Below are 23,031 nucleotides of genomic sequence, written 5' to 3'. Positions count from 1 at the left end.
GATTGGAAAAACATTTTTATTGGTTCTAATTCTCCATCTATTAACAAAGTAACAAACAACTAGTGGTTTAATATTACTGAAATGTGTTTAATAGTAAAGGGATCGCGTAAACACGCAATTTGTGTTCGCGATAGCATCGTATAAAAGGAATATGCCAATTTATTGATAGGCCTATGCATATAAAAAGTTCGTTCAAATGACTAAAAAGAAAAAAAGTAAATATTTTGCTTCACATCTGTGTTGCACTAAAAAGTGTCCAAACGCTTGGAGTCTGATTGGCCGAAATCCGGAATGACTTTTGTCACAAATTTCTGAAACACCCGCAGAAATCGCTGTGGTAACCAGCTGCTCATCTGCTGACTGGATAGAGTTCTCTTTCCCAGTTTAATCCCCCCCAAACTTTTACAAGAAAACTTTGATTTAAAGGCACCTCAGGGACATTGGCGACTCTTTTGGGGGCATTAACGGCACAGATGTTGAAAGGGAATTTAATTTGTTCTCTTTGAGGTATCATTGTCATTAACAGCAATGCGTTTTATTTCTAGCGTCTTTCCACAGGAAGTCTCGCAATTCCACTTCCTCGCCCTTGTACAAAATAAAAAAGAAATCGCTGTTATTAGCAAGTCATAAATCACCAATTTTATGATGTTTGCTGCTATTTAAAAAGTCTGCCATGACGACGCAACAATTCCACGATTGAAAGCAATTTTGATAAGGTGGCAATTTTAGTGATGAATACAAATCCTTTTTTTCAAAGCTACTAAATGTTATTATTTTTTTCTCGTTTTGATCAATTCAATTGGATTTTTGCATAACTAATTGATAATGAAACATGAATTCAGATCACAATATGATTGTTCAGCACAATTTTCTAAAATTGACTTTTTCTAGAGAAATTGTTTTAGCATGCTATGAGTTCATTAGCTAGTTCATTTTGCATTACTTCTTCCATTCTAGGGCACTTACAGGTCACATAAATTCAATTTTGAATGATTTTTTGAATCAATTTTTAGGGACTTTCCGGTAGGCTTGGCATTCGTTTGTTACTTCCTGCTTTATTTTTGGGAATTTCCCTTTTGACTTCCTGTTGGTTTTGGAGTATTTATAGTTCCCTATTACATACCTGTCAACCTCGGCCAATTGCTCCCCTTATTGTTGATGGCAATTCCCCTTATTAAGTGATTAAAAACCTGTACAAATGCAACGTGGCACATATTTACTCACATAGGGCGCACTTAAAGATCTAAAATTTTCGCCAAAGTGGACTTGACTTTTGTATGCACTAAATCACATGTGTCAAAGTTGCGGCCCGGGGGCCAAATCTGGCCCGCCGCATCATTTTGTGTGGCCCGGGAAAGTAAATCATGAGTCCCGACTTTCTGTTTTAGGATCCAATTAAAATGAAGAGTATAGATGTATATTAAATTTCCTGATTTTCCCCCTTTTAAATCAATAATTGTCATTTTTTAATCATTTTTTTCAGTTTTTAGTTCAAAAATCATTTTGTAAAATCTAAAAATATAAAAAAAGCTAAAATAAACATTGTTTTAGATCTACAAAAAACTGAATATTCAGGGCTTTTAATCCAGTTCTTTTAATCCATTTATTAAAAAAATCTAAATATTATATCTATAATGATTTTTAATCCTGTTCTTTTAATCCATTTATAATAAAAAATCTAAATATTATATCTATAATGGTCCGGCCCACGTGAAATCAAGTTGACGTTAAAGCGGCCCACGAACCAACCCGAGTCTGACACCCTTGCACTAAATTCAAGATTCTGCAGATGCCACTGTATGACACTGACCGCTTGACTGTCTGGCTACATTGCTTGCTGACGTGCTATATTTATATAGTGAAAATGCAGAAGTGATTGACGCGCATACGCATATCATGCTTAAAGAAAGCATGACAATATTAGCAGTCATAATTTATGTTTTTGTCTGCTACCAGTGACCGAGACGATCCGAAATGGGTAAAACGAGATCGGTTTGACAAAAAAGTCCTTTAAAATATCCTATACAAAAGTTGTTATATGGTGTACACAATTTGAAATGATCAAAAAACGTATGAAATTCGGAGTATAAGCAGTATAAGTTGACAGTTATGCTTTTAACTGCCCCGCAGGCTGGGCCACTTCCGGCCCACCGGCTGCAGGTTTAACACCCCTCCTTTACACATTATGTTCTGAAGGGGTGACGGAAAGGTCAGGAGTTGAAAGCTTACCTCCCGTCGTTGCCGGAGAGCATCACGAACGTGGCGGCGGCACTCGCCGGCAACCTCCCCCAGCGCATACATTACGGAAAACGATAAAGATGGCGTATACCTGTAATTTGAAAACAGATGGTCGGGCGCTCTTGAATATGTATGACGATCAAAAAGTGTTTTTTTTTTTCTTCTCCCCCCCCCTCCCGTGCGCCAACCTTGATATTCACCCGGAGGCCAGCGAGGTGTTAAAACATTCATTTTAATAATGAAAAGACGCCACAGAGGAAAAGAATCTCCCCACTCGTTTTCGAGGAAGGTGAGCACGAGGGGGTCCGACATGCTCGTCGCGACCCGCCGGCTCCTTCAAGTCTGACTTTCCGACAGATTGTTCCGAACCGGCCATCTGCCGCCGGCGTTATTATTAAAGCGACCGCGTCTCGGCGTTTTGAAGGTAAAGATCTCGTCTACTTTCGTTTGGCAGATGTGCAAAATGGCAGGCAAACTCGGTGGCATTTGATAAGGAAAAAAAAAACAGATAAAGGTGTGGTGTCACTTGACTTTGTTGTGTTGAACTCGATCTGCCGCACACTTGATGTTTTTTATGTGCTTTGTTGGCTCGCCCTGTTGTAACATGGTGAAGTGCTATTTTTTGTGAGGTGGGACTATATAGTGGAGAAGAGCCTAATTCACTTAGGCTGGGCTGCCATTGACAACAATACAAATCCAATCTAGTTTGACCTGATCTTAATGGATTAAGCCATGTGTCAAAGTGGCGGCCCGGGGGACAAATCTGGCCCGCCGCATCATTTTGTGTGGCCCGGGAAAGTAAATCATGAGTGCTGACTTTCTGTTTTAAGATCAAATTAAAAGGAAAAGTATAGATGTATATTAAATTTCCTGATTTTCCCCCTTTTAAATCAATAATTGTAAGTTTTTAGTCCATTTTTTCTGTGTTTTTAGTTCAAAAATCATTTTGTAAAATCTAAAAATATATAAAAAAAGCTAAAATAAACATTGTTTTAGATCTATAAAAAAAACTGAATATTCAGGGCTTTTAATCCTGTTCTTTTAATCCATTTATTAAAAAAAATCTAAATATTATATCTAAAATGGTCCGGCCCACGTGAAATCAAGTTGACGTTAAAGCGGCCCGCGAACCAATCCAAGTCTGACACCCTTGGTAAGCGTTCAGTTTCGTTGGCGGCCCAAATGAGATAAACTGGTCCACACACTTCAAATTTCCGGTTGAGCTTCTGCAAATGCATACAAGCCAACTCGTATTTTTTCCTGTATTTTATACCTTTTTTGATCTTTTCAAACTGTGTACGCCGTATAGCAACTTTTGTACGTGTATATGTAAAACCGATCTCATTTTACTGTTCTATTCCCTTGGACTTACCATTTTAACTATAAATGTGCATTGGAACCAAAAAAAAAGAACTCCCATTAATATGTAAGTTACCAAAGCAAATATTTGCAAATGTCTTATGGGTAATTGCTCAGATAATCTGTCTGAACCGCAGAAATCAGACCATAGTATTTACGGTTTAGAGCAGTGTGCCGCAAGAAATTACAAGAAAAAATTTATTGTTACGAGATTAAAATCAAACAATTATGATCTTAAAATCTAATCGAAATATGCCGAACATTAAATCATAGATTGACATGAAAATGACGATTTCCATGCCTAGTAAAAAAGTTTCAAAACAAACTATTTAGCTGTATGTAGCCAATGTTGAAATCCATGAAGCCACCACCAACTAACTTATCATCGATGAACCATGTTTTTATCGATCCTTGCTGCATGTTTCACACACATTTTATCACACTTCAGTTTTCTTACTCCAGACTCTAACTTTTTTTTTGTCTTTTTCTCTCTGTGTCTCTCAGAGTATGATTTCCTCCATCGTCAACAGCACTTACTATGCAAATGTGTCGGCGGCAAAGTGTCAAGAATTCGGGCGCTGGTATAAACATTTCAAGAAGACAAAGGATATGATGGGTAAGCAAAACCGGCCCAGTTGGCTATTTAAAAAAAAGCCACACACTTTTGTCCTCCAGGCACAAACACACACAATTGCTCGCTAATACGATATGTTGTCTGACTAAGTACGTCTTTGTCACGCTGCCGTCACATGAAGCGGCTGACACATTTTTATCTTGTTATCTAATAATTTCAGATTACTCGGCACTCTTTAGCAGCGGAGCTAACTTTGCTTTGATTTGATCCAATCACGCCACAAATGGAGGCCTTTCTTTTTTTCTTTTTGCCGTCATTTGGGTCCAATTAAGTGCTGGAGTATACAGTAAAAAATCAAAAGGCTGTAATTTGTATGGTGAATTTGATGTTGGGAAAAAAATGGATTGGATTTTGTCGCATTTTTGAGTGGTCCATTTTTTTTTTCATTAGAAACTGAGATAACTATAATTTAAAGTAACAGTAGAACAATGGATAACAACTGTCTGAAAAGGCATGTGTCAACTAAACATTTTTTCTTATTACTATACCTAAAAAAACAGCAACAACATAACGTGAGTCATAGAGAAAAAAAACACAAGTTGCAGTTGATTATTAGTGGCCTGCCCAGCCAAAATATGAAAAAAAGCGTCCATGATAGTCTGATTATTCTGATTAAATAGAGATAACGCAAATAGAATTAGAACTTTTGAAATCTTTAACCCTCTTTAGGCAGATTGAATCGTCACTAATTAAAGTTGGAACAATTATTTGGAGTTATTTTTCTCCCTTTGTTTTAAAAAAACTGTATTTTGACGCAGGCATCCGCCAACCTTCTCAGCTGGAAGGCTACCTGGGCACCTGTGTCCTACGCGAGAGCCCTCGTGCTAATGCGCTAGGTAAGTTTTAGCATTGATATACTGTGCTACCTCTACTTACAAAATTAATTGGTTCCAGACCTTGTTTTGTTACTTGGATTTGTCATCAACAAAGCAGTATTTTATATGTAAATTCTCAAATTTGTTCCACGCTCCTCCAAAAATGACCAACTAAACCCTTTAAAAATGATCAAGGTGGCCTAATTTTGCATGAAAAATGTGACAAACACACAAAAATGAGAGAAAATAAGAACATGATTTATTACTTTATTAAAATGAATAACTTCATCTCATCTCATAATTCATCTCGCAATTTCAAAATTTCAAAGATGAGAGAAAATAAGAAAATGATTCATTAATTTATTAAAATGAAGCATGAACAAACTTTCTATTCGTGTAAGGAGGAAGCTAGCGTTAGCACAAAAGCACGTAAACACAGAGCTAAACAACTTGGTAATAAATAGAACTTGCAATATCATGGATGGATATTCGTCATTTCATTCGCAAAAGTAATTTTAAATAACTTAAGGGAAGGAAAAAAAACACGGAGACTTGTTTTTTTGAGACAGCCAATGAGAGGCCAGCGGAGACGAGAAAGATTATCAAGCAGGACGCAACGTTACCGCGGCAATTTCAAAATAAAATAACGTAACGTATTGACGTTTTTGGGGATTTCGTCATCTTGTTGTTGAGTATTGGTACAGTAATTTGCATATGAAAGTCTTTCGTAACCTGAAAATTTTGTATGTAGAAACATTCGTAAGTAGAGGTGCCTCTACACTTGCACGGAAACACTTAAAAAAAAACGCGGCCATTGTGTTTAAATTGGTCGTGTGGTTCTCAATTATGAGAAGGAATAAAAGAATAGATTTAATGAAAGGGTTGGAACGCAATTAATGGCACTTGAATGGAGAACAAATAGTTTACCTCAGTAAGCAGTTTTGGAATTCAATTGCTCAACATAAATTGAAGCAATTAAATAGTCTCTTGAAAATGTTCATTTTGCTAAAACCCCCGCATAAAGCGCACGATTGGTGCAATTTTAGGCGTATAAGCACTTTTTTTGTCCTTTTCTGGCTCAATGTCGAAAAGTCCTGTGTTTTGAATTCAACCGTACTCATTTCACAGCAAACAGCAGTTGGGCCTTGAAATTAATATTATTTTCAACTCTTTATCGGGTTTAAACGATTCTAAATGAATATAAAACTTCAGCGTAGAATTACGTGCCACAACCAGAATTAATTTAATTTGATTGTTGGTTTTATCAACATTTTGTTTCATGAATTACGTTTTCATTTGAAAAAAATAGTGTATAAAATAATAAAAAAAGAATACTATGATATTTATATTTGATCTAATAATTAAAATATGAAATTCAATTTTACTAAATGACCAAATAGTCTCTTGGCTTCAACTCACTTCCACTTGCCAAAATCAACAAAAAAACAAATAAGTGTATGTAAAAACCACAATTAAGTCCAAATACAATATTATAAACACACCATTTTGCTTAAACTAACTTTTATTGTAGCACTGAGTTGCAATAAACAGGTTATACTTCTCTCCACGCATGAACATGGAAGATAATTTGAAATACAAGCACACCAACTCATATCTCAAAGCAAAACTCTATTTAGATTAAAATGTCAAGATATACACTATTTCAATAATTACTATTTTCCCCCTCAACAATACTTTGATCACAACCCGCGGTTTCCAGCATGATCGGTAATGGAATGCTAATTGCTAACCGCTAATTGTCTTATCAATTTCCATTACTACTCACTTCTCACGTAACCTCACCCCTCCTCTTATTCCCTCCTTCACCCCCGCGGCCCACATCACGTTCCCATTGTTCCTTTAATCCCGGGCGCTTTTGTGGCACCAATCCACATGAGGACCACCTCCTCCTCCTCCTCCTCCTCTTCTTCCTCCTCCTCCTCCTCCTCCTCTTCTCTATTCAATTTGCATGGCGGTGCCCCCAGTGCTAAAACGCACACATTCACATCATACCATCAGAGACCCCTACGGCAGGGATTATGGGTAAAAGAAGACGTGATTATTACCGAGATGATATATATATTTTTTTGTTCCTCCCACCAACGCCATTTAGCCCCCTTCCCGTCATCATTTGTCTTTGACAAATGCTCCATAGACTCGTCTGAGCCTCACGTTTTGTGCCGGTTGACAGTCGGGAAACGGGCGCGACATCCGTCAACTGCTTAAAAAGTATACGTCTCTCCAATTTTTTTTAAATTTTTTAAATCTGAAATGAATGAAATCAAAGTGTGTAGGTGTTCACATATGAATACAGCCCACGGATTGACGTGCTAAGACAAAAGCGCTAATGTTCGCCATCTACGGCGAGGATAATCGATGTTACCAGAGTTTGTTATTAGTTGTCATCGTAGCATCATAAGCAAGATAAAGTTTTAAAAGTAAGATGAAAGAGACCGAAAAAATATATAATTTTTGTTTGATCATTTGGGGAAAAAAAAGCTGTTTCATTTTTCTGATGTGGGATGGCTAAAACTAATTAAATTAAAATTTAATTCAATATTTACAGGAAGCGGGCAGACATTTTAACAATCCAAGTACTGATTTGGCCAATCCAATTCGAGTATCTCAGGCAATGGTGATGTCATTAATATTGTTATCATATGGATTTTTGCAGTGTATACATCAAATATGTCAAAGTGGCGGCCCGGGGGCTAAATATGGCCCGCCACATCATTTTATGTGGCCCGGGAAAGTAAATCATTAGTGGCGACTTTCTGTTTTAGGATCAAATTAAAATGAAGAGTATGGATGTATATTAACTTTCCTGATTTCCCCCCTTTTAAATCAATAATTGTCATTTTTTAATCCATTTTTTCTGTTTTTAGTTGAAAAAAATCATTTTGTAAAATCTAAAAATATATATAAAAAGCTAAAAAACCCATTGTTTTAGATCTATAAAAAACTGAATATTCAGGTCTTTTAATCCATTTAAAAAAAAAATCTAAATATTATATCTAAAATGGTCCGGCCCACGTGAAATCAAGTTGACATTAAAGCGGCCCGCGAACCAACCCGAGTCTGACACCCTTAGTATACATAGAACTGATGACACAAAATGGCTGTGCTCGTAAACAGTTTCATTTTTTTGTGGTTAAATATGATTGTATTTTCCGGAGTATAAGGCGCTCTAGCAAGATGAGAAATGAGATAATATTGAGCTTTATTTTTGTCTGTGTTACTAGTAAATACCACTAGGAAAAAGGGGTCAGAAAATCTGAAAATTCTCTTAACCCACTACGAAATATGATTTTTGATAGTTGGCAGCTGTGGTATATTGTCTGTCCCTTTTGCAGTTCATAATTCCATTTTCAGACTGATTTCAGGGTTCGAAAGAGGGTTTACAATTCCAAATCAGGGTTTTATTGAGTATCTACACGCTACAGTTGTAAATAAATGTGTCTCATTAGTTGTGGAGCTAGTTTTCACCAAATTTGTTTTTTCAAAGAAAGTTTTCAGAATGTGATTTGATTTCTTCCCCACAGCCGAGATGGACGGCCTGTCCGAGCTCTCGCCGCCCGGCTCCAACCACAACCACAACCACAACCACAATCACAACCACAATCACAACCACAACCACCTGGGCTTCTCCCAGCAGCAACAGCCCATCCCGGGCAGCACGGCGGAGCAGACGCCCTCGTCGCCGGTGCCCCCTCTGTCCCACGCCCCGCCGCCCCCTCCCCACGCAGGCGGCCAAGCGGGCGGGCGGCAGCAGCCCCAGATGCCCCCCGGCCTGCACCACCCGGGTTTGGTGTCCACGCCCATCAGCCCCCAGCTGGTCAACCAGCAGCTGGTGATGGCGCAGATCCTCAACCAGCAGTACGCCGTCAATCGACTGCTGGCGCAGCAGTCGCTGTCGCAGCAGTACCTCAACCATCCCCCCGTCAACCGGGGCTCGCACGCCAAGCCGCTGGAGCCCCAGGTGGGCAACAACACCGAGGTGTCTTCCGAGATTTACCAGTGGGTCCGCGACGAGCTCAAGCGGGCCGGCATCTCGCAGGCCGTTTTCGCCCGAGTGGCCTTTAACAGGACGCAGGTGAGGAAAAATAAAATGGATGGGAAATCTGAAAAAAAAAATTCTGTTTGGAATTTGAACCAAACAAACCAAATTTGATTTTCATTTCTCACCAACCCAACCAATTTGAATTTCATTTTTCACCAACCAAACCAAATTTGCTTTTCATTTCTCACCAAGCAAAACCAAAATCAATTTAATTTTCATTTCTCACCAACCCAACCAATTTGAGTTTGATTTTTCACCAACTCAAACCAAATTTGGTTTTTCATTTTTCACCGACCCAAACAAACCAAATTTGATTTTCATTTCTCACCAACCTAAACCAAACCAAATTTGATTTTCATTTTTCACTGACCAACCAAATTTGATTTTCATTTCTAACTGACTAACCAAATATGATTTTCATTTTTCAACAGCCCAACCAATCTGATTTTCATTTTCCACCAACCATTTTTAGAACCCAGTGTGTCCATTTTAACATGTTTTTTCTGTGTAGTTACATTTCCACCCAATGATTTATACACATATGCTTTTGTTTTGAAATGTAGCTTTAACTTGAAAACGCATGACAATTTTCACTTGTTTGTTCGTCTCATGTAGTAAATGATGAGTTTCTGGTTGCCATGCCAATGGGAACTACCATTTTTTTCCCAATGATTAATCGCTAAAAGGGTTTATTTCTATAATTCCAAATATAGAGAAAAAGTCTCTTTTTGTTTGCACTGCCATGCATCTGGTTGCCATGGTCACTACACGCAGTTAAATGACAACCATGTGTCACAACCATTTCTGACATCTCTATCAATAATCCCCTATATGTGATCAATTTGCATGTTAACCCGTGTTTCGCTATTGTCTTGCGTGCGTCAGTGTCAAGGCTCCAGAAATAAAATGAAACCCGAAAGTGATCATCTATTAGTGATGCACTTCCCCTCCTCCATTGTACAAAATGTACCGTCTCGTACTCCAACCACAATCTGTTATCTGGCTGATAGAGGAATGTGGCCTTGCACGCCTTCTCCGAGTTTGTCTTTGGAGGATTATTTATTAGTACTTTGTGTTTTTTCCCCCGTTAATAAAAGCAGCAGATGGGGTGCAGGTGGAGGTGTTGATGGGGAAGCTTAAGGAGGAGCGGAGTATGTGATTTATGGCCAGTCATCAACTTGGCTTCCCCGCACCTCCCCTGCCCCTCCCAGACTCGGTACTCTCAGTTTAGTGTCGCATATTTGTGTACTTTGGGCCATTTAAATTTGGTATCCATCAGACAAACTCACGGGCATAAACACAGACAAGAAAGTAGGCGGTTGACATTGAATGACAGCAATTCCCTGATGGCTTCTCCAAATGTTCTTGTCTAGGGCTTGTTGTCCGAGATCCTGCGCAAAGAAGAGGACCCCAAAACGGCCTCGCAGTCGCTGCTGGTCAACCTGCGCGCCATGCAGAACTTCCTGCAACTTCCGGAGGCCGAGCGCGATCGCATCTATCAAGAAGAGCGGGAGCGGAGCCTCACCGCCGCATCCGCCATGGGCGCCGCGCCGCTTATTAGCACGCCGCCCAGCCGACCGGTTCAGGTAGGCGCATTCTGTCTCTATTTTTTTTTGTCAATTTGAAAACCTTGTGAATCTTTTACGGTCTCCTTATGGTAGATATGCTTGGCAAATTGTCATTGAAACTGGATTCAGGGGCAAAAATGTTTCCTTTGCCCAATTTAGGTTCTTCTAGCAGCGTGGTTTTAAATTTCGTAAAATCAGACTGTAGAGCACGTGTCAAAGTGGCGGTCCGGGGGCTAAATCTGGCCCACCGCATCATTTTGTGTGGCCTGGGAAAGTAAATCATGAGTGCCGAGTTTCTGTTTTAGGATCAAATTAAAATGAAGAGTAGAGATGTACATTAAATTTCCTGATTTTCCCCCCTTTAAATCGATAATTGTAATTTTTTAATCATTTTTTTCTGTTTTAAGTTCAAAAATCATTTTGTAAAATCTAAAAATATATAAAAAAAGCTAAAATAAACATTGTTTTATATTTATAAAAAACTGAATATTCAGGCTTTTAATCCAGTTCTTTTAATACATTTATTTAAAAAAATCTAAATATATCTAAAATGGTCCGGCCCACGTGAAATCAAGTTGACGTTAAAGCGGCCCGCGAACCAACCCGAGTCTGACACCCCTGCTGTAGAGGATGAGGAATAACAGAATTCAAGTTTTTAAATAATTTAGCAATACCCATACCTGTGTCAACCTTGGCTAATTGCTCCCCTTATTAATGATTGCAACTCCCCTTATTAAGCAATAAAAAATGTACAAATGCAACACGGCACATATTTTTTTACTCACAAAGAGCGCACTTAAAAGTCTAAAATTTTTTTGCAAAGTGGATGGGGTGCTTAATCAGTCAGTGCACTATATTCAAGATTGTTTAGATGTCGCTGTATGACGCTGACAGCTTGACTGTCTGTGTACATTGCTTGCTGACGCGCTATATTTATATAGTGAAAAGGCAGAAGTGATTGATGTGCATACGCATAACATGCTTAAATCAATATTAGCAGTCGACGATGACGTTTTCATCGGCTACAAGTGACCGAGACGATCCAGATTAGAGCCAAAACGGGTAAAACAAGATCAGTTTTACAAAAAACTTACTTAAAAAATCCCGCACAAAAGTTCTTATACGGCGTACATAATTTGAAATGGTCAAAAAACGTATAAAATACGGGAAAAACATATACGTTGACAGGTATGTGATATTGGGTGACCATTTCTTATCCAAATATACCAATATTAGCCCTTTGAGAAACCTATCAAAAACGGCAAAAACGTATAAGTTGACAGGTATATAAAATGTCCCCAAATCAATTTCTTTGAGCCCATAAACAGTACATTATACGACAAAATGCATAACCCAACTTTACCCAGTGGATACATTTTCCCTCCAATGGACATTTTTACTCTTAAACCGCGAACTCATATGATTCATTGGCAGCCCCAACAAAATGGTAAATAATATAATAATAATAATATAATTCTTGGTCAACGATCAAGACAAACTTTTATGGCAATGCTGCTTACGACAACATGCATTTTAGTTTGAGTTTGCTGACTCTCACTGAGGGAACGAAGCCCAAATGTACAACGACACAACTCGAGTCAGTGATCCGTGTTTAAAGGAACAGTACGTGCAAGAAGTGCATTTGTCAGCAGCATCCCGCCCGCCGCCGAGAGCGGCCCACAATGACTTCCTCTGTCTGGTTTTCGCATAGCCGCCCGCGTACAAAGCGCGCCCCGCCTCCCCCTCTTTTTAAATGACCACGTAGAAAGTCAAAAGTGTGATTGTGAAGCAGCGGAGGGCGCCGCACTTGAGCGCAAACGACGTTCAAACTGTGTTTGAGTGCCGGTGCAGTCGAGGAGAGAGAACACCCAAGTGAAAGAAGCCACTTGTTGAGAACTCCATCTTTTCTTGCTGTCCTTTCTAGGGGAAAAAATGCTAAATGTCCCCAAAAAAGGCACCCATTGCAAAGCCAAATTGTAAATTTGTATCCTGGATTGGATTGGACTTCTCTGGCTGTCAAAGAGTTAACAGATAACCCCTTTTAGCTTTTTTAATATATTTTTAGATTTTACAAAATGATTTCTGAACTAAAAACACAGAAATAAAGATTAAAAAATTACAATTATTGATTTAAAAGGGGGAAAATCTGGAAATTGAATGTACATCTCTACTTTTCATTTTAATTTGATCCTAAAACAGAAAGTCGGCACTCATGATTTACTTTCCCGGGCCACACAAAATGATGCGGCAGGCCAGATTTGGCCCCCGGGCCGCCACTTTGACACGTGGTGTACGCCATATGACAACTTTTGTACAGGATTTTTTAAAAGTAAATTTTTGGTAATACCGATCTCGTTTTACCCATTTCGGCTCCAATCCGGATCGTCTCAATCACTGGTAGCATACGAAAACGTCATCGCCGACTGCTAATATTGATTTAAGCATGTTATGCGTATGCGCGTCAATCACTTCTGCCTTTTCATTATATAAATATAGCAAGTCAGAAAGCCATCGACTTTGGAGAAAATGTTTTACCTTTACGTGCGGCCTATTTGAGTAAATATGTGCCGCGTTGCATTTATACGCTTGTTTTGGTTTACAAACGTCCTCTACAGAGGACAGATTTGAACTAATGGTAGTCAGAAGGCTATACAAATATAGCGCGTTAGCAAGCAATGTACCCAGACAGTCAAGATATCAACGTCATTCAGCGACATTTACAGAATTTTCAATTTAGTGCACCGACTGATTGGGCACCCCGTCCACTTTGGAGAAAATTTTAGACTTTTAATTGAACCCTATGTGAGTAAATATGTGCCGTGTTGCATTTGTACGTTTTTTTTTTATTGCTTAATAAGGGGAATTGCAATCATTAATAAGGGAAGAAAGTGGCCGAAGTTGCCAGGTATGCTACTTTAATCTGGATTTGCAAAGGAAAATCTCTACCAACAGTTTGCAATTAGCTGAAATGATCGTAATGTGCCTACCGCAATACTTTTTTTAGGATCTTAAGCGAGGTGTCGGCAACCTAGAATAACATAAACGACCTGTCAAAGCCGCTTGAACTTTGTAAACTGACTTCTGGTGCTCAAGTTTCCAAATTTCGTAGTAGGATTTTCAGTTGGAATTGAGCAAAATGTGGAAGTCATATAGTAGTACCCTTATGACTATTTCTAATGAAAAATAGTTTAAAGAAAAAAGTCGTAAAAAGCCAAGCGTTCATTTGTGGCATAACATCGTCATCTGTATGCTGATATCACTTCCTGGTGTGATTGGAAGCCCAGAGACATCTCTCGTGTAGATCTCCACATGCAATCCTCACCGAGATCACATGCCCACCTGGCCATCTGCCAGCCTCTCCTATATGGCGCGATGCGGCGTGAATATGCACGCATTAATCATGCCGGCTGGCAATTGAGGCCGCTGAGACAGAGGGAAGGTTTTTATAGGCTTATTAAAAAAAAAAAAACACCGGCGGAGGTATTTGACGTTAGCATGTAGGCCTCAAAGTTCTGAGATCGAGGGTTCCATCTCGCGTTTGGAACTTCCCATGTGGAGTTTGCATGTTTTGCCCAGGCTTGCGTGGGTTTTTTTCGGGTACTCGTGTTTCCTGCCACGTGCCCAAAACATCCATGCTATGATAGCTGGCTATCACGCTGAATTGCCGCGAGCTATGATTGGTTGTCCTTTGTCTCCTGGGATTGGCTGGCCACCAATCCAGGGTGTGCCCTGCCAGTTGGTTGGGATAGGCTCCAGCACCCTCTGCGAACTTTGTGAGGATAAGCGTTACGGAAATTTAATAAATAAATGAATACAGCGCACCTGATTATGAGATTCATCAGTGTACAGTATTTTTCATTTTCCTTTTTTTTATAAATGATTTTTTTTCTTGTTAATATATAAAAAAACAAATTGGAAAATATATCTGTTCATAAAATTAACTCCTGAAAAAAATTGATACCTTCAAACATCTGCTTTGCCTTTGGAAAACAATAATACAGTCCAAGACATTTTTTTGGCTTCAAATGTACACTTCCATCTTGAAATAACACACGTTATTAATACAAGAGGCGAAATATAATAATGGCGAAAATAATCGCTGAGTAATCGACCCAAAATTTTTGGGGAAAAAAACCCAGACACAAACCCCATCGCGCTCTTTCCACTCATCCAGGATGCCGATTCATATGCTAAACGTTTCCCGTCTTTATCAGGCTACTTGTTGCCTCGTCAAAGGAATCTTGTGGAGCGGCAACACGCTTGTGAATGAAGATGATTTGATTTTTGTGTTTTTAATCCTCCTGCCGTCGCAAATCACAGAGTGCAACGCATCAAAGTGTTTTTTTAGGAACGTGGCGGCCTCGTTGTTTTTGCAATACATAAAATGACGCCGTTGTCTCGTTTGTGTGTGTGTGCAGCCGCGGAGGGAAGACTGTAACAGCGTGCGCCCCGAAGACTGGAACCCTCGCATTCCTGTCGGCCTTTCTCCCGTAAGCAAAATGTTGTATTTTTCATTATTTTGGGCGATAGGGTTCAGTCATTGACAGCAATGGACGTCCAATTCAAAGTCAAAACGGATTGGACGTCAAGGGCGCCAAACGAGTTTGTGGGAAGGCATTTTTTTGAAGGCCAATCAACGGCTGAATAAAATTCCTCGTTGCAGATCCATCTATTAATCCTTTCTAACTGTTTTTATATTAAATTCTTTTTTTGGAGAAACTTTTTTTATTTGGAAAAAATATTTTTACATAAAAAGTCAAAGAAACAAATAGATTTTCTTTCTTAATTTTAAGGTTTTAAAAAAACAACTTTCAATTTTTTGGTCATTTTATCTTTACTTATAAAAGGAGAAATGAGAAAATAGTCTTTTTTCATGTTATGTTTAATTTATTCATTTAAAAATATATATTTAAAATGGAAAACTAAAAGAGAAAACCGTACTTAATGTATTTTCGGACTATAAGTCACTTTTTTCGTTGGACTACTCCAAACATTTCATAATTAGTCAATGCTTCTTGTTTAAATTTTTACTGTACCGTTTTTTTTCTGGTCTATTAGTGGCTCTTTTTTCATAGTTTGGTTCGGCGTGCCACTTATATTCAAATGCAACATGTTTTTATTTTTCTTTATATTTATATATATATATATATATATATATATATATATATATATATATATATATATATATATATATATATATATATATAATATAATATATATATTATATTATATTGTGTTATACTGTTCTTTGGCTGGTGCCACTTCTAGTTCTAAAAATCCATCTCATAAATCTAATTTTAAATCGATACCGTATTTTCACAACTATAAGGCGCACCGCATTACAAGGCGCACCCTTAATGAATGACACGTTTTAATTTTTTTTTCCATATTTAAAGCACACTGGCATAAGGCGCCCTGTATATTTTGGAGAACATTTAAGATTTTTAAGTGCGCTTTATAGTCGTGAAAATACGGTATTCTAATAGATACATTTCTTTTCTAAAAATTGGGCGGTAGAATAGTAAAAAGTAAAAATTCCCATCGCATTCCCCTTCTCCGTAGATGTTTTTTCTTGTGGATTTAGCATTTATTGTTGCTAGTTATTAGCGTGGCCATCCAACAAACAGGTAACTGTAAAATAACTGTCTTAAATGTATCTTTTTGGGGAGCAGGTGAAGCCGTCGCCGCTGCCCATCGAGTGGAACGGCAAAACGGAAAGCTGCATCCTAAACATCAACTCCAACATCTACGACGAGATCCAGCAAGAGATGAAGAGGGCTAAAGTCTCCCAGGCGCTTTTTGCCAAAGTGGCCGCCTCCAAAAGCCAGGTACGTGCGCTAAACACACACACGCAAAAACCGGCAAAAACGTGCGACCGCCGCAGAAAACGCGGCAATCACCAGTTATTATTAAACATTTCCACCGAGTCGGGAAGATTTCCACAATTGCACTCGATGAAAAAAAAGACGTCGCGAAGAAGGACAGGGAATAGATCGCCGTGGGAGGGGAATCATGCCGAAATATCTGCAAAGACTATTTTTTTCCTGCTGATTAGCACGATGACGCGCGCCGATAGCTTTGTTTGACCAAATTGCAGTTTGATGCACAAACCCGTGTTTTTTTTTGTCAAAGGGTTCAAAGACGGGGAAAAAGGGGGTGTTGGAGACATTTTTTCGTGGGGGAAACGCGGTTGTGTCTGGACGCCCATTCCCGCCTGCTCACTGGATGGCGGGCGGCGGTGAATGTGAATTGAGGAGCAGATAAGAAGTGTGCTAATTATGCCTGCGAAAGGGGGCCTGGGAGAGCACTTATCGCTGCCTCCATCTCGTAACGGGCGCTCCCCGGGCAGCTGGTACGCCCCCCCCCCGCCCCCTCGACCGAGCGAAAGCCTCCCACCCATCCGCCAAAGCAGCCGGCGTCGTCGAATCGCCGCATCGACGCCAGCCTCGTAGCCTTTTTCCCGGTCTCGACCCCCTCGGAACGCCGCTCTCGGCCCCCCGTTTGAACGTGCTGCTTTTCCGTGGGTTGGTTTGTAACCTGTAAAAAGCCATAGCGACTAGAAACTGCCGTGAACCAGTCAGAGCTGGATCCGCAACCTCGTAAAAGTTGACATCTCCGAAGGTAATAGTCACGAGAGAACGCAAGACAGGAAATACTTGGGGGGGGAAAAAAAAGAAGTATTTTTCGCCAGAGAGACATTCGTTATTAACAGCAGCGCACATCCCGGGAAAAAGTCTGTTTTTAATAATGCTATTAGTAAGCAACTTGATTTATATATGACAATTAGTAAAGTTGTGAAAATATTCACGGATGAGTCAACGTTGAAAATAAGCATTTGTGGTGTGTCATACTTTAATTTTTGATTCCTTCCCATAGCAGAAATTTTCCAAAGCGTATTATACTCTAGTACAGAGCAACATACGCTATTTAAGGGCCGTTTGGGGATTGCGTATTGAATTATAGAAAAGTATTAGAATATATTGAAAAAAAAATGAGATGTGCTATTTCGTTAAAAAAACGAAATCATTCAAAAAAATGCTTTTCTTCAAAATCTGACACTTCCCAACATTTTCCTATGAATTAAAATTCATTTAGAAATGGCAAACTTTCTTCTATTGGATTAAGATTACTGGGGGTCAATGTATCAATGTAGAAACTGTGACATAGTACAGATCTCCAGCAATATAAAACGCCATACGTTTCCATCAGAACCCCACATTTCTTTAGCTCATCTCCCCAAAACTTTGGCCAATAAACAAACCTTCACTGGCCCCTCCCCGTCAAAATGGATTGGACGCCTCACGCCGTGAATTACCAACCAGCTAACTTAACATTTCAGTCCAAAAATAAACTCCCCCGACCCCCGTGAGATCCAACTGACCCAAACGCGTCCCTCGACTCCAACTGACTTTGACACCCCTCACTTAAACCATCCCAACATCCCCAACAATCGCCAGGCGCTGAACATATTCCAAAGTTGCCTCCCGATCCCCGACACTTCCAAAGACTGCCAATGACTGGCGGGAAGGTGACGTGAACAACTGCCTGGTCTTTAAAGCGTGCTGGAAATGCCACATTTTGAATGCTTGTGGGTGAGGGGCTGCAGTTAAAGGCTGGCAGAGGCCTGCGATGGTTACGAGCCCTGAGAGAGAACAGGATGGCAACCGTCCAATCGCCCCCCCCCACCCTTTCGTTTTCCAAACACACACATACACACACACACATCCACATCCACAATACAATCAGAGAGGCCTTCCCGTCGACATATAGTCATCGCACACACACATTCGCCTGCAACAGTAAACTAGTGTTTACTGCTTTTCTACTCCAGGGAGCACTTCAGCACCTCACTTTGATTCCCAGTGAATGAAATATCGAATCCAGCAGAACCAGAACCGGCGACACGCACAAGCAATCCCACATCAACGTAATAGAACCGTGCCAGGCTCAATGGCGAGGCCTCTTTTGCCACCCACCCCCATTCTTTTCCAGGACCCCCGTCTGGGCGTCCTGCCAGTCCAGCCCATCCTCCACTCGCGTGCTTGTCCTTCAAACACGCATCTTCAAGATGGAGTTTTTTTTTGTTTTTTTCCCGACACTGGCAATGACGTCTGATTCAAAATGTTTATCGTGATTTTTAGCTCGAGAGGCTAATATCGGGATTTACCGCGGGGAGGCTTAAAAAACGATTAAATTGACCAATCTTGATAACGTGGCTTCAGAAGACATTCAGTTCTTTGAGTAGGTCTTACATTTCGGGAAGTTTTAATTACGATGCCTCGCGTGAAATTGCCTCTTTACGTCCTACCGCTAAACTAGCGTATTCCTTCCGCACGTGGTGCCCCCCCCTCGTTAACTAAATTTAATTGAATTGAATGTCTTTATTGTCATTATACAAGTACAATGAGATTTAAAGTGTCACCATAAAGTGCTCGACTACGCCGTGACTACTCTATAATGGTACATATAGACAGGTAGCATATACAAAAGATAGAATTTCAGTTCAACTGCTCCACCATTAAAATGTATTCATTGAATTGAATGCTTTTATTGTCATTATAAAGTATAATGAGATTTAAAGCTTCTGCCACAAAGTGCACAAAAAAATAACAAACAAACAGACAAATAAATTATTAATAAATAAGTAAGGAATAATCAATAAATAAGTGGTCAACATAATAATAATTACTAGGAGAAATATTTTTTTTACAATTAAATCATTAAAAACATCAGTAGTTACAACATGAGTGGAAAAAAATAAAATAAAATAATAATTATGAGGTAAAAAGGACAGGACTTGTTTCAAAAGAATACAAATATTACTAGCATGTGATCTATATTGGAGCTAACCATAATAGGTAGTCAGGTAGAAAAAAATATATATATTTAAAAAAATCTGAGCAAACATGGTCCAAGGATTTAAACAGGACTTGTTTCAAAAGAAAACAAATATTAAATAGCACATAATTTATATTGGAGCTGACCGGTGGCAAAAATCATCAGTGATTTGTCCATTATCAAGAATAATTATGGCAGCTCTATTAGTATGTCCATAAATGGCAATATTTTTGCTCACATAAACACCAGCGGAGTAAAAACTCGCCATTTGACTTCCGACCCGACGCTTTGTCGCCATTGACATCGACAGTCAATCCTGAACTCGCCAGGCTCAAATTAACGCAAGGCAACACAGGTTGGTTGCCACAGGGGGGGAGGGGAAGCGGCGTGGGTAAAAGTGGGGTTCATTCCATTGGCAAGACTTTTATGTCGCAACATTCCCGACACTTCCTGCGAGGAATTTCACAACAGATGGAATCAGAGTCCCTGCTGTCATAAAACAAGCACCCGGGGAACCCCGGGCTCAAAGCCCTCCGACTCGTCAATGACCGGTAGAGAACGCCACCGACGCAACGCCCGCCCCGCCAGGATCCCGCCGCCCGTCCCTACACCGTCCCCTTCCCCTCTCCTTCTCCCTGGAAGAGGCTACGCTAATTAGCCAGGCTCTAATGAGACAGAATGGCACTGATCTGGTCCACCAGAGGGGGGTGTGCGAGGGAGGAGGAGGGGGCGGGGTTTCGCCGCTATGCAGTAGTACGGGAGGCGGCGAGGGGGGGGTTGGTGGATGCCATCTGTCGCCCTGCATTCGCTTGGCATGGCGGTCCCGGGAGGAGAAGGAAGGGTGCGGGCGGTAGGCCGCCATTGGTCGGCGTGGGGGTAAGGGAGGGTGACGACATCGCTGCAACGGCTGCCATCTTGTTTTGAAAATGACTAATTGGCTGGAATCACTTTAGTGGACCGACGTGATTTGTAGCTTGGGCGCGCGTGTGTGGCAGCGCTGCGTGAAAGGGCTAACTCTGCGCTTTTTTGTCTTTGAGATGAAGTGACTTGCTATTATTTGGGGAAGAAAGGATGGATGTTCGTCGGGATTGTTTTTTTTTTAATGCTTGTGTAGCGCTTTTCTGACGTTTTTGTCAAAGGGCTTTGTAGTCATTCGTTTGTTGTCATTGAGGGGGATCCCGTGTATCTTGACTGGGACAGGCTGGCAGCAAAGTATATAACATTTATTGTATTTTCTTGGCATATATGGCGTATTTGTCGCTGAAAAAATGATGACTGAATCGAGGGTACGGCTTATATGCGCACAAATTAGACTTGACATGCACGAAACTGCAAGACGAAACGCCATAACGCAATTCTCATTTGGAAAAATTATGCCAAAGTAATAAAAATAGACAACCACTCCACTCAAATGCTTGTAATAGCCTGCTAGGAGGCTAATGTGGCTAACGCAATCAGTGATATTTTTTTAGTGATCCACTGATCACTGGGTCAGTTTCATTATTTTTTTTAATGTTAACATGCAAAATTTACTTTGTCGTCTTTGTAAATATAGTTTATTTTTAAAGCAACTCTTACTCTTCTAGTAATTGCAATCCAGTTTTTTTTTATTTTATTGAAATAACATCTGTTGAAGCATTTTTTTTACAGTTTTTTTTTTGACGAATACAACGAGTTCTCCTAAACTTGACCTTTTTTGTCATTTTTTGGAACATGTGTGATTTCCAACAACATCCACTTATGAACCAAATACAGCTTGGAAACAAGATCATAAGAGCTTCTCTACATTGATTATTAACAAATATGTTTTAATGTCCCCCCCAAAAAAGCGCCACAGCTCACTCGTGTTGTTGATCTTTAAACCAAAAAAATAAAAAATAAAATCCAGGCAGATGATATCTGGCAACCCCCAGGGATTCAAAAAGAGGCAGCGTCTGTTTATTAATTTATTCATGTATTTATTTATCTCCCGCTTGCTTATTAGGTTGCCATGGGAACCAAATGGTCTCTTATTGCGGAACTAGAGAGGCAGCTGTCTGAATAATTAATTTAGGGAATGAATTATCTGGCAAACGGCGGCATCCTCCCCTTCCTTCTGAAAATGAGCCTCTCTTTTTAAATTGTTTAATGGACGGTGGAATTCCCACCAGTTTGCACCCCCCCCAAATCCCTTTCCTCCCTCCCTCCCTCCCTCCTTCCTCACCTTCCTCCTCCCGTCGTCACTGAGCATGCTCAGAGCACTTTTTTTGCGACTCCCCAGTCATCTCGCTAGCGCCACCTCTCACCCCATCTGTCGGCTCAGGCGCGTCACTCGGCGCCTACCTTCCGCCTCCAAAGACGCGGTGGCGGCGTGGACCGCTTGATTACTGAATAAAGTTATCTAATCTAATAAAAAGTTATGTAATTACGCTCAAGAGAGGGAAAATTATCTGGACAAGAAATAGCTCGCAAGTTTTTAGCGCTAAGTGACGACTATATGGAGAAGCATTGGCGCAGGTTGAAAAGTTGGGAAAGATTTTGTTTAAGACCCTAAACATTTTTAAAAATGGTATTATACATCATTTTTTTCTGCTCTGTAATTATTGTTAGCATGTCTTTGCTAAAGGTAAGCACATTTATAGCGTATTTTCTCGCATATATGCCGTATTTGTCACTAAATAAAATGATGACTGTATCGAGGGTACGGCTTATATGCGCACAAATTAGACTTGAATGCACGAAACGCCATAACGCAAAACTGTGTTTTTTTTTACGGTCATTTATTTCAAAATAGAGAAAAGATAAACAGATAAAACGCTAAACAAAATTTATTTTGACGTCTATGAATGAAATTCAAGAAAAAACTCACTTACTTGCCATTGCTAACGTTACTTACTTTTTGAATTTATCTTCCTTACGATATTGACCCAAATAATGTGCAATCCAGCAGACGATCTTTTCAATTTATACAGTATCTTAGAAATACCAGGTGCGATGATTTTTCTTAAGATTTTCCCTTCAACGTAACACATTTGTACTCCCGATTAAAACCATGAATATAGAGGTGAAAATTGTGAACCAGGGGCATCTTATACAAGAAAAATTGTAAAATTCAACGATTTTAAGGCAATTCTAACGGTGCGGCTTATACGTGGAGGCGGCTAATATGCGAGAAAATGAAAAAACTCTCCCCCAAAAAGGCAATTTATACTCCAGTGTGACTTATAAATACTTTTGAAATGTCTGAAATTTCCGATTATTACTTATTGATTTTTTTGGGAAGCTTCTTGCTTATTTGTTGCTTCCTGCTGATTTTTTTTTGACCATTTCCAAATGACTCGCTGTTGGTTTTGGGGCATTTGAAGGTTTTTGGCTGCCATTGACTCTGCCATTTTGACTGCAGTGGGTGAAAAATCAAATATGACCGCGGCTAAAAAGTGCAGTCGTCTAGTTTTACAGCACTTGCCTCGAAAAAAAACGCATTTCAATTGTGCCGTACACCCTCGCGGGCCGCATCGGTCGCCCTCGCGGGCCACTCCC

The 23,031-nt window shown here is 39.9% G+C and overlaps 1 protein-coding gene across 4 annotated transcripts in view; it reads left to right on the top strand.

Annotated features, from left to right (window-relative positions):
- satb1b (SATB homeobox 1b) overlaps positions 1 to 23,031 on the top strand; it is a 79,962-nt gene that overhangs the window by 40,585 nt on the left and 16,346 nt on the right. For all 4 annotated transcript variants that reach the window (XM_077598257.1, XM_077598258.1, XM_077598255.1 and 1 more), the window contains exons 6-11: positions 4,102 to 4,213; positions 4,990 to 5,067; positions 8,589 to 9,139; positions 10,480 to 10,692; positions 15,093 to 15,164; positions 16,347 to 16,502. In XM_077598257.1, coding sequence (XP_077454383.1) covers positions 4,102 to 4,213; positions 4,990 to 5,067; positions 8,589 to 9,139; positions 10,480 to 10,692; positions 15,093 to 15,164; positions 16,347 to 16,502 — 1,182 coding nt within the window. The remainder of the gene's footprint in view (positions 1 to 4,101; positions 4,214 to 4,989; positions 5,068 to 8,588; positions 9,140 to 10,479; positions 10,693 to 15,092; positions 15,165 to 16,346; positions 16,503 to 23,031) is intronic.

The sequence above is a fragment of the Stigmatopora argus genome, chromosome 4 (genome assembly GCF_051989625.1).
Source record: "Stigmatopora argus isolate UIUO_Sarg chromosome 4, RoL_Sarg_1.0, whole genome shotgun sequence".
Taxonomy (NCBI): domain Eukaryota; kingdom Metazoa; phylum Chordata; class Actinopteri; order Syngnathiformes; family Syngnathidae; genus Stigmatopora; species Stigmatopora argus.
Note: the sequence above shows the minus strand (reverse complement) of the source record. Positions and strands in the feature narration are given on the sequence as shown.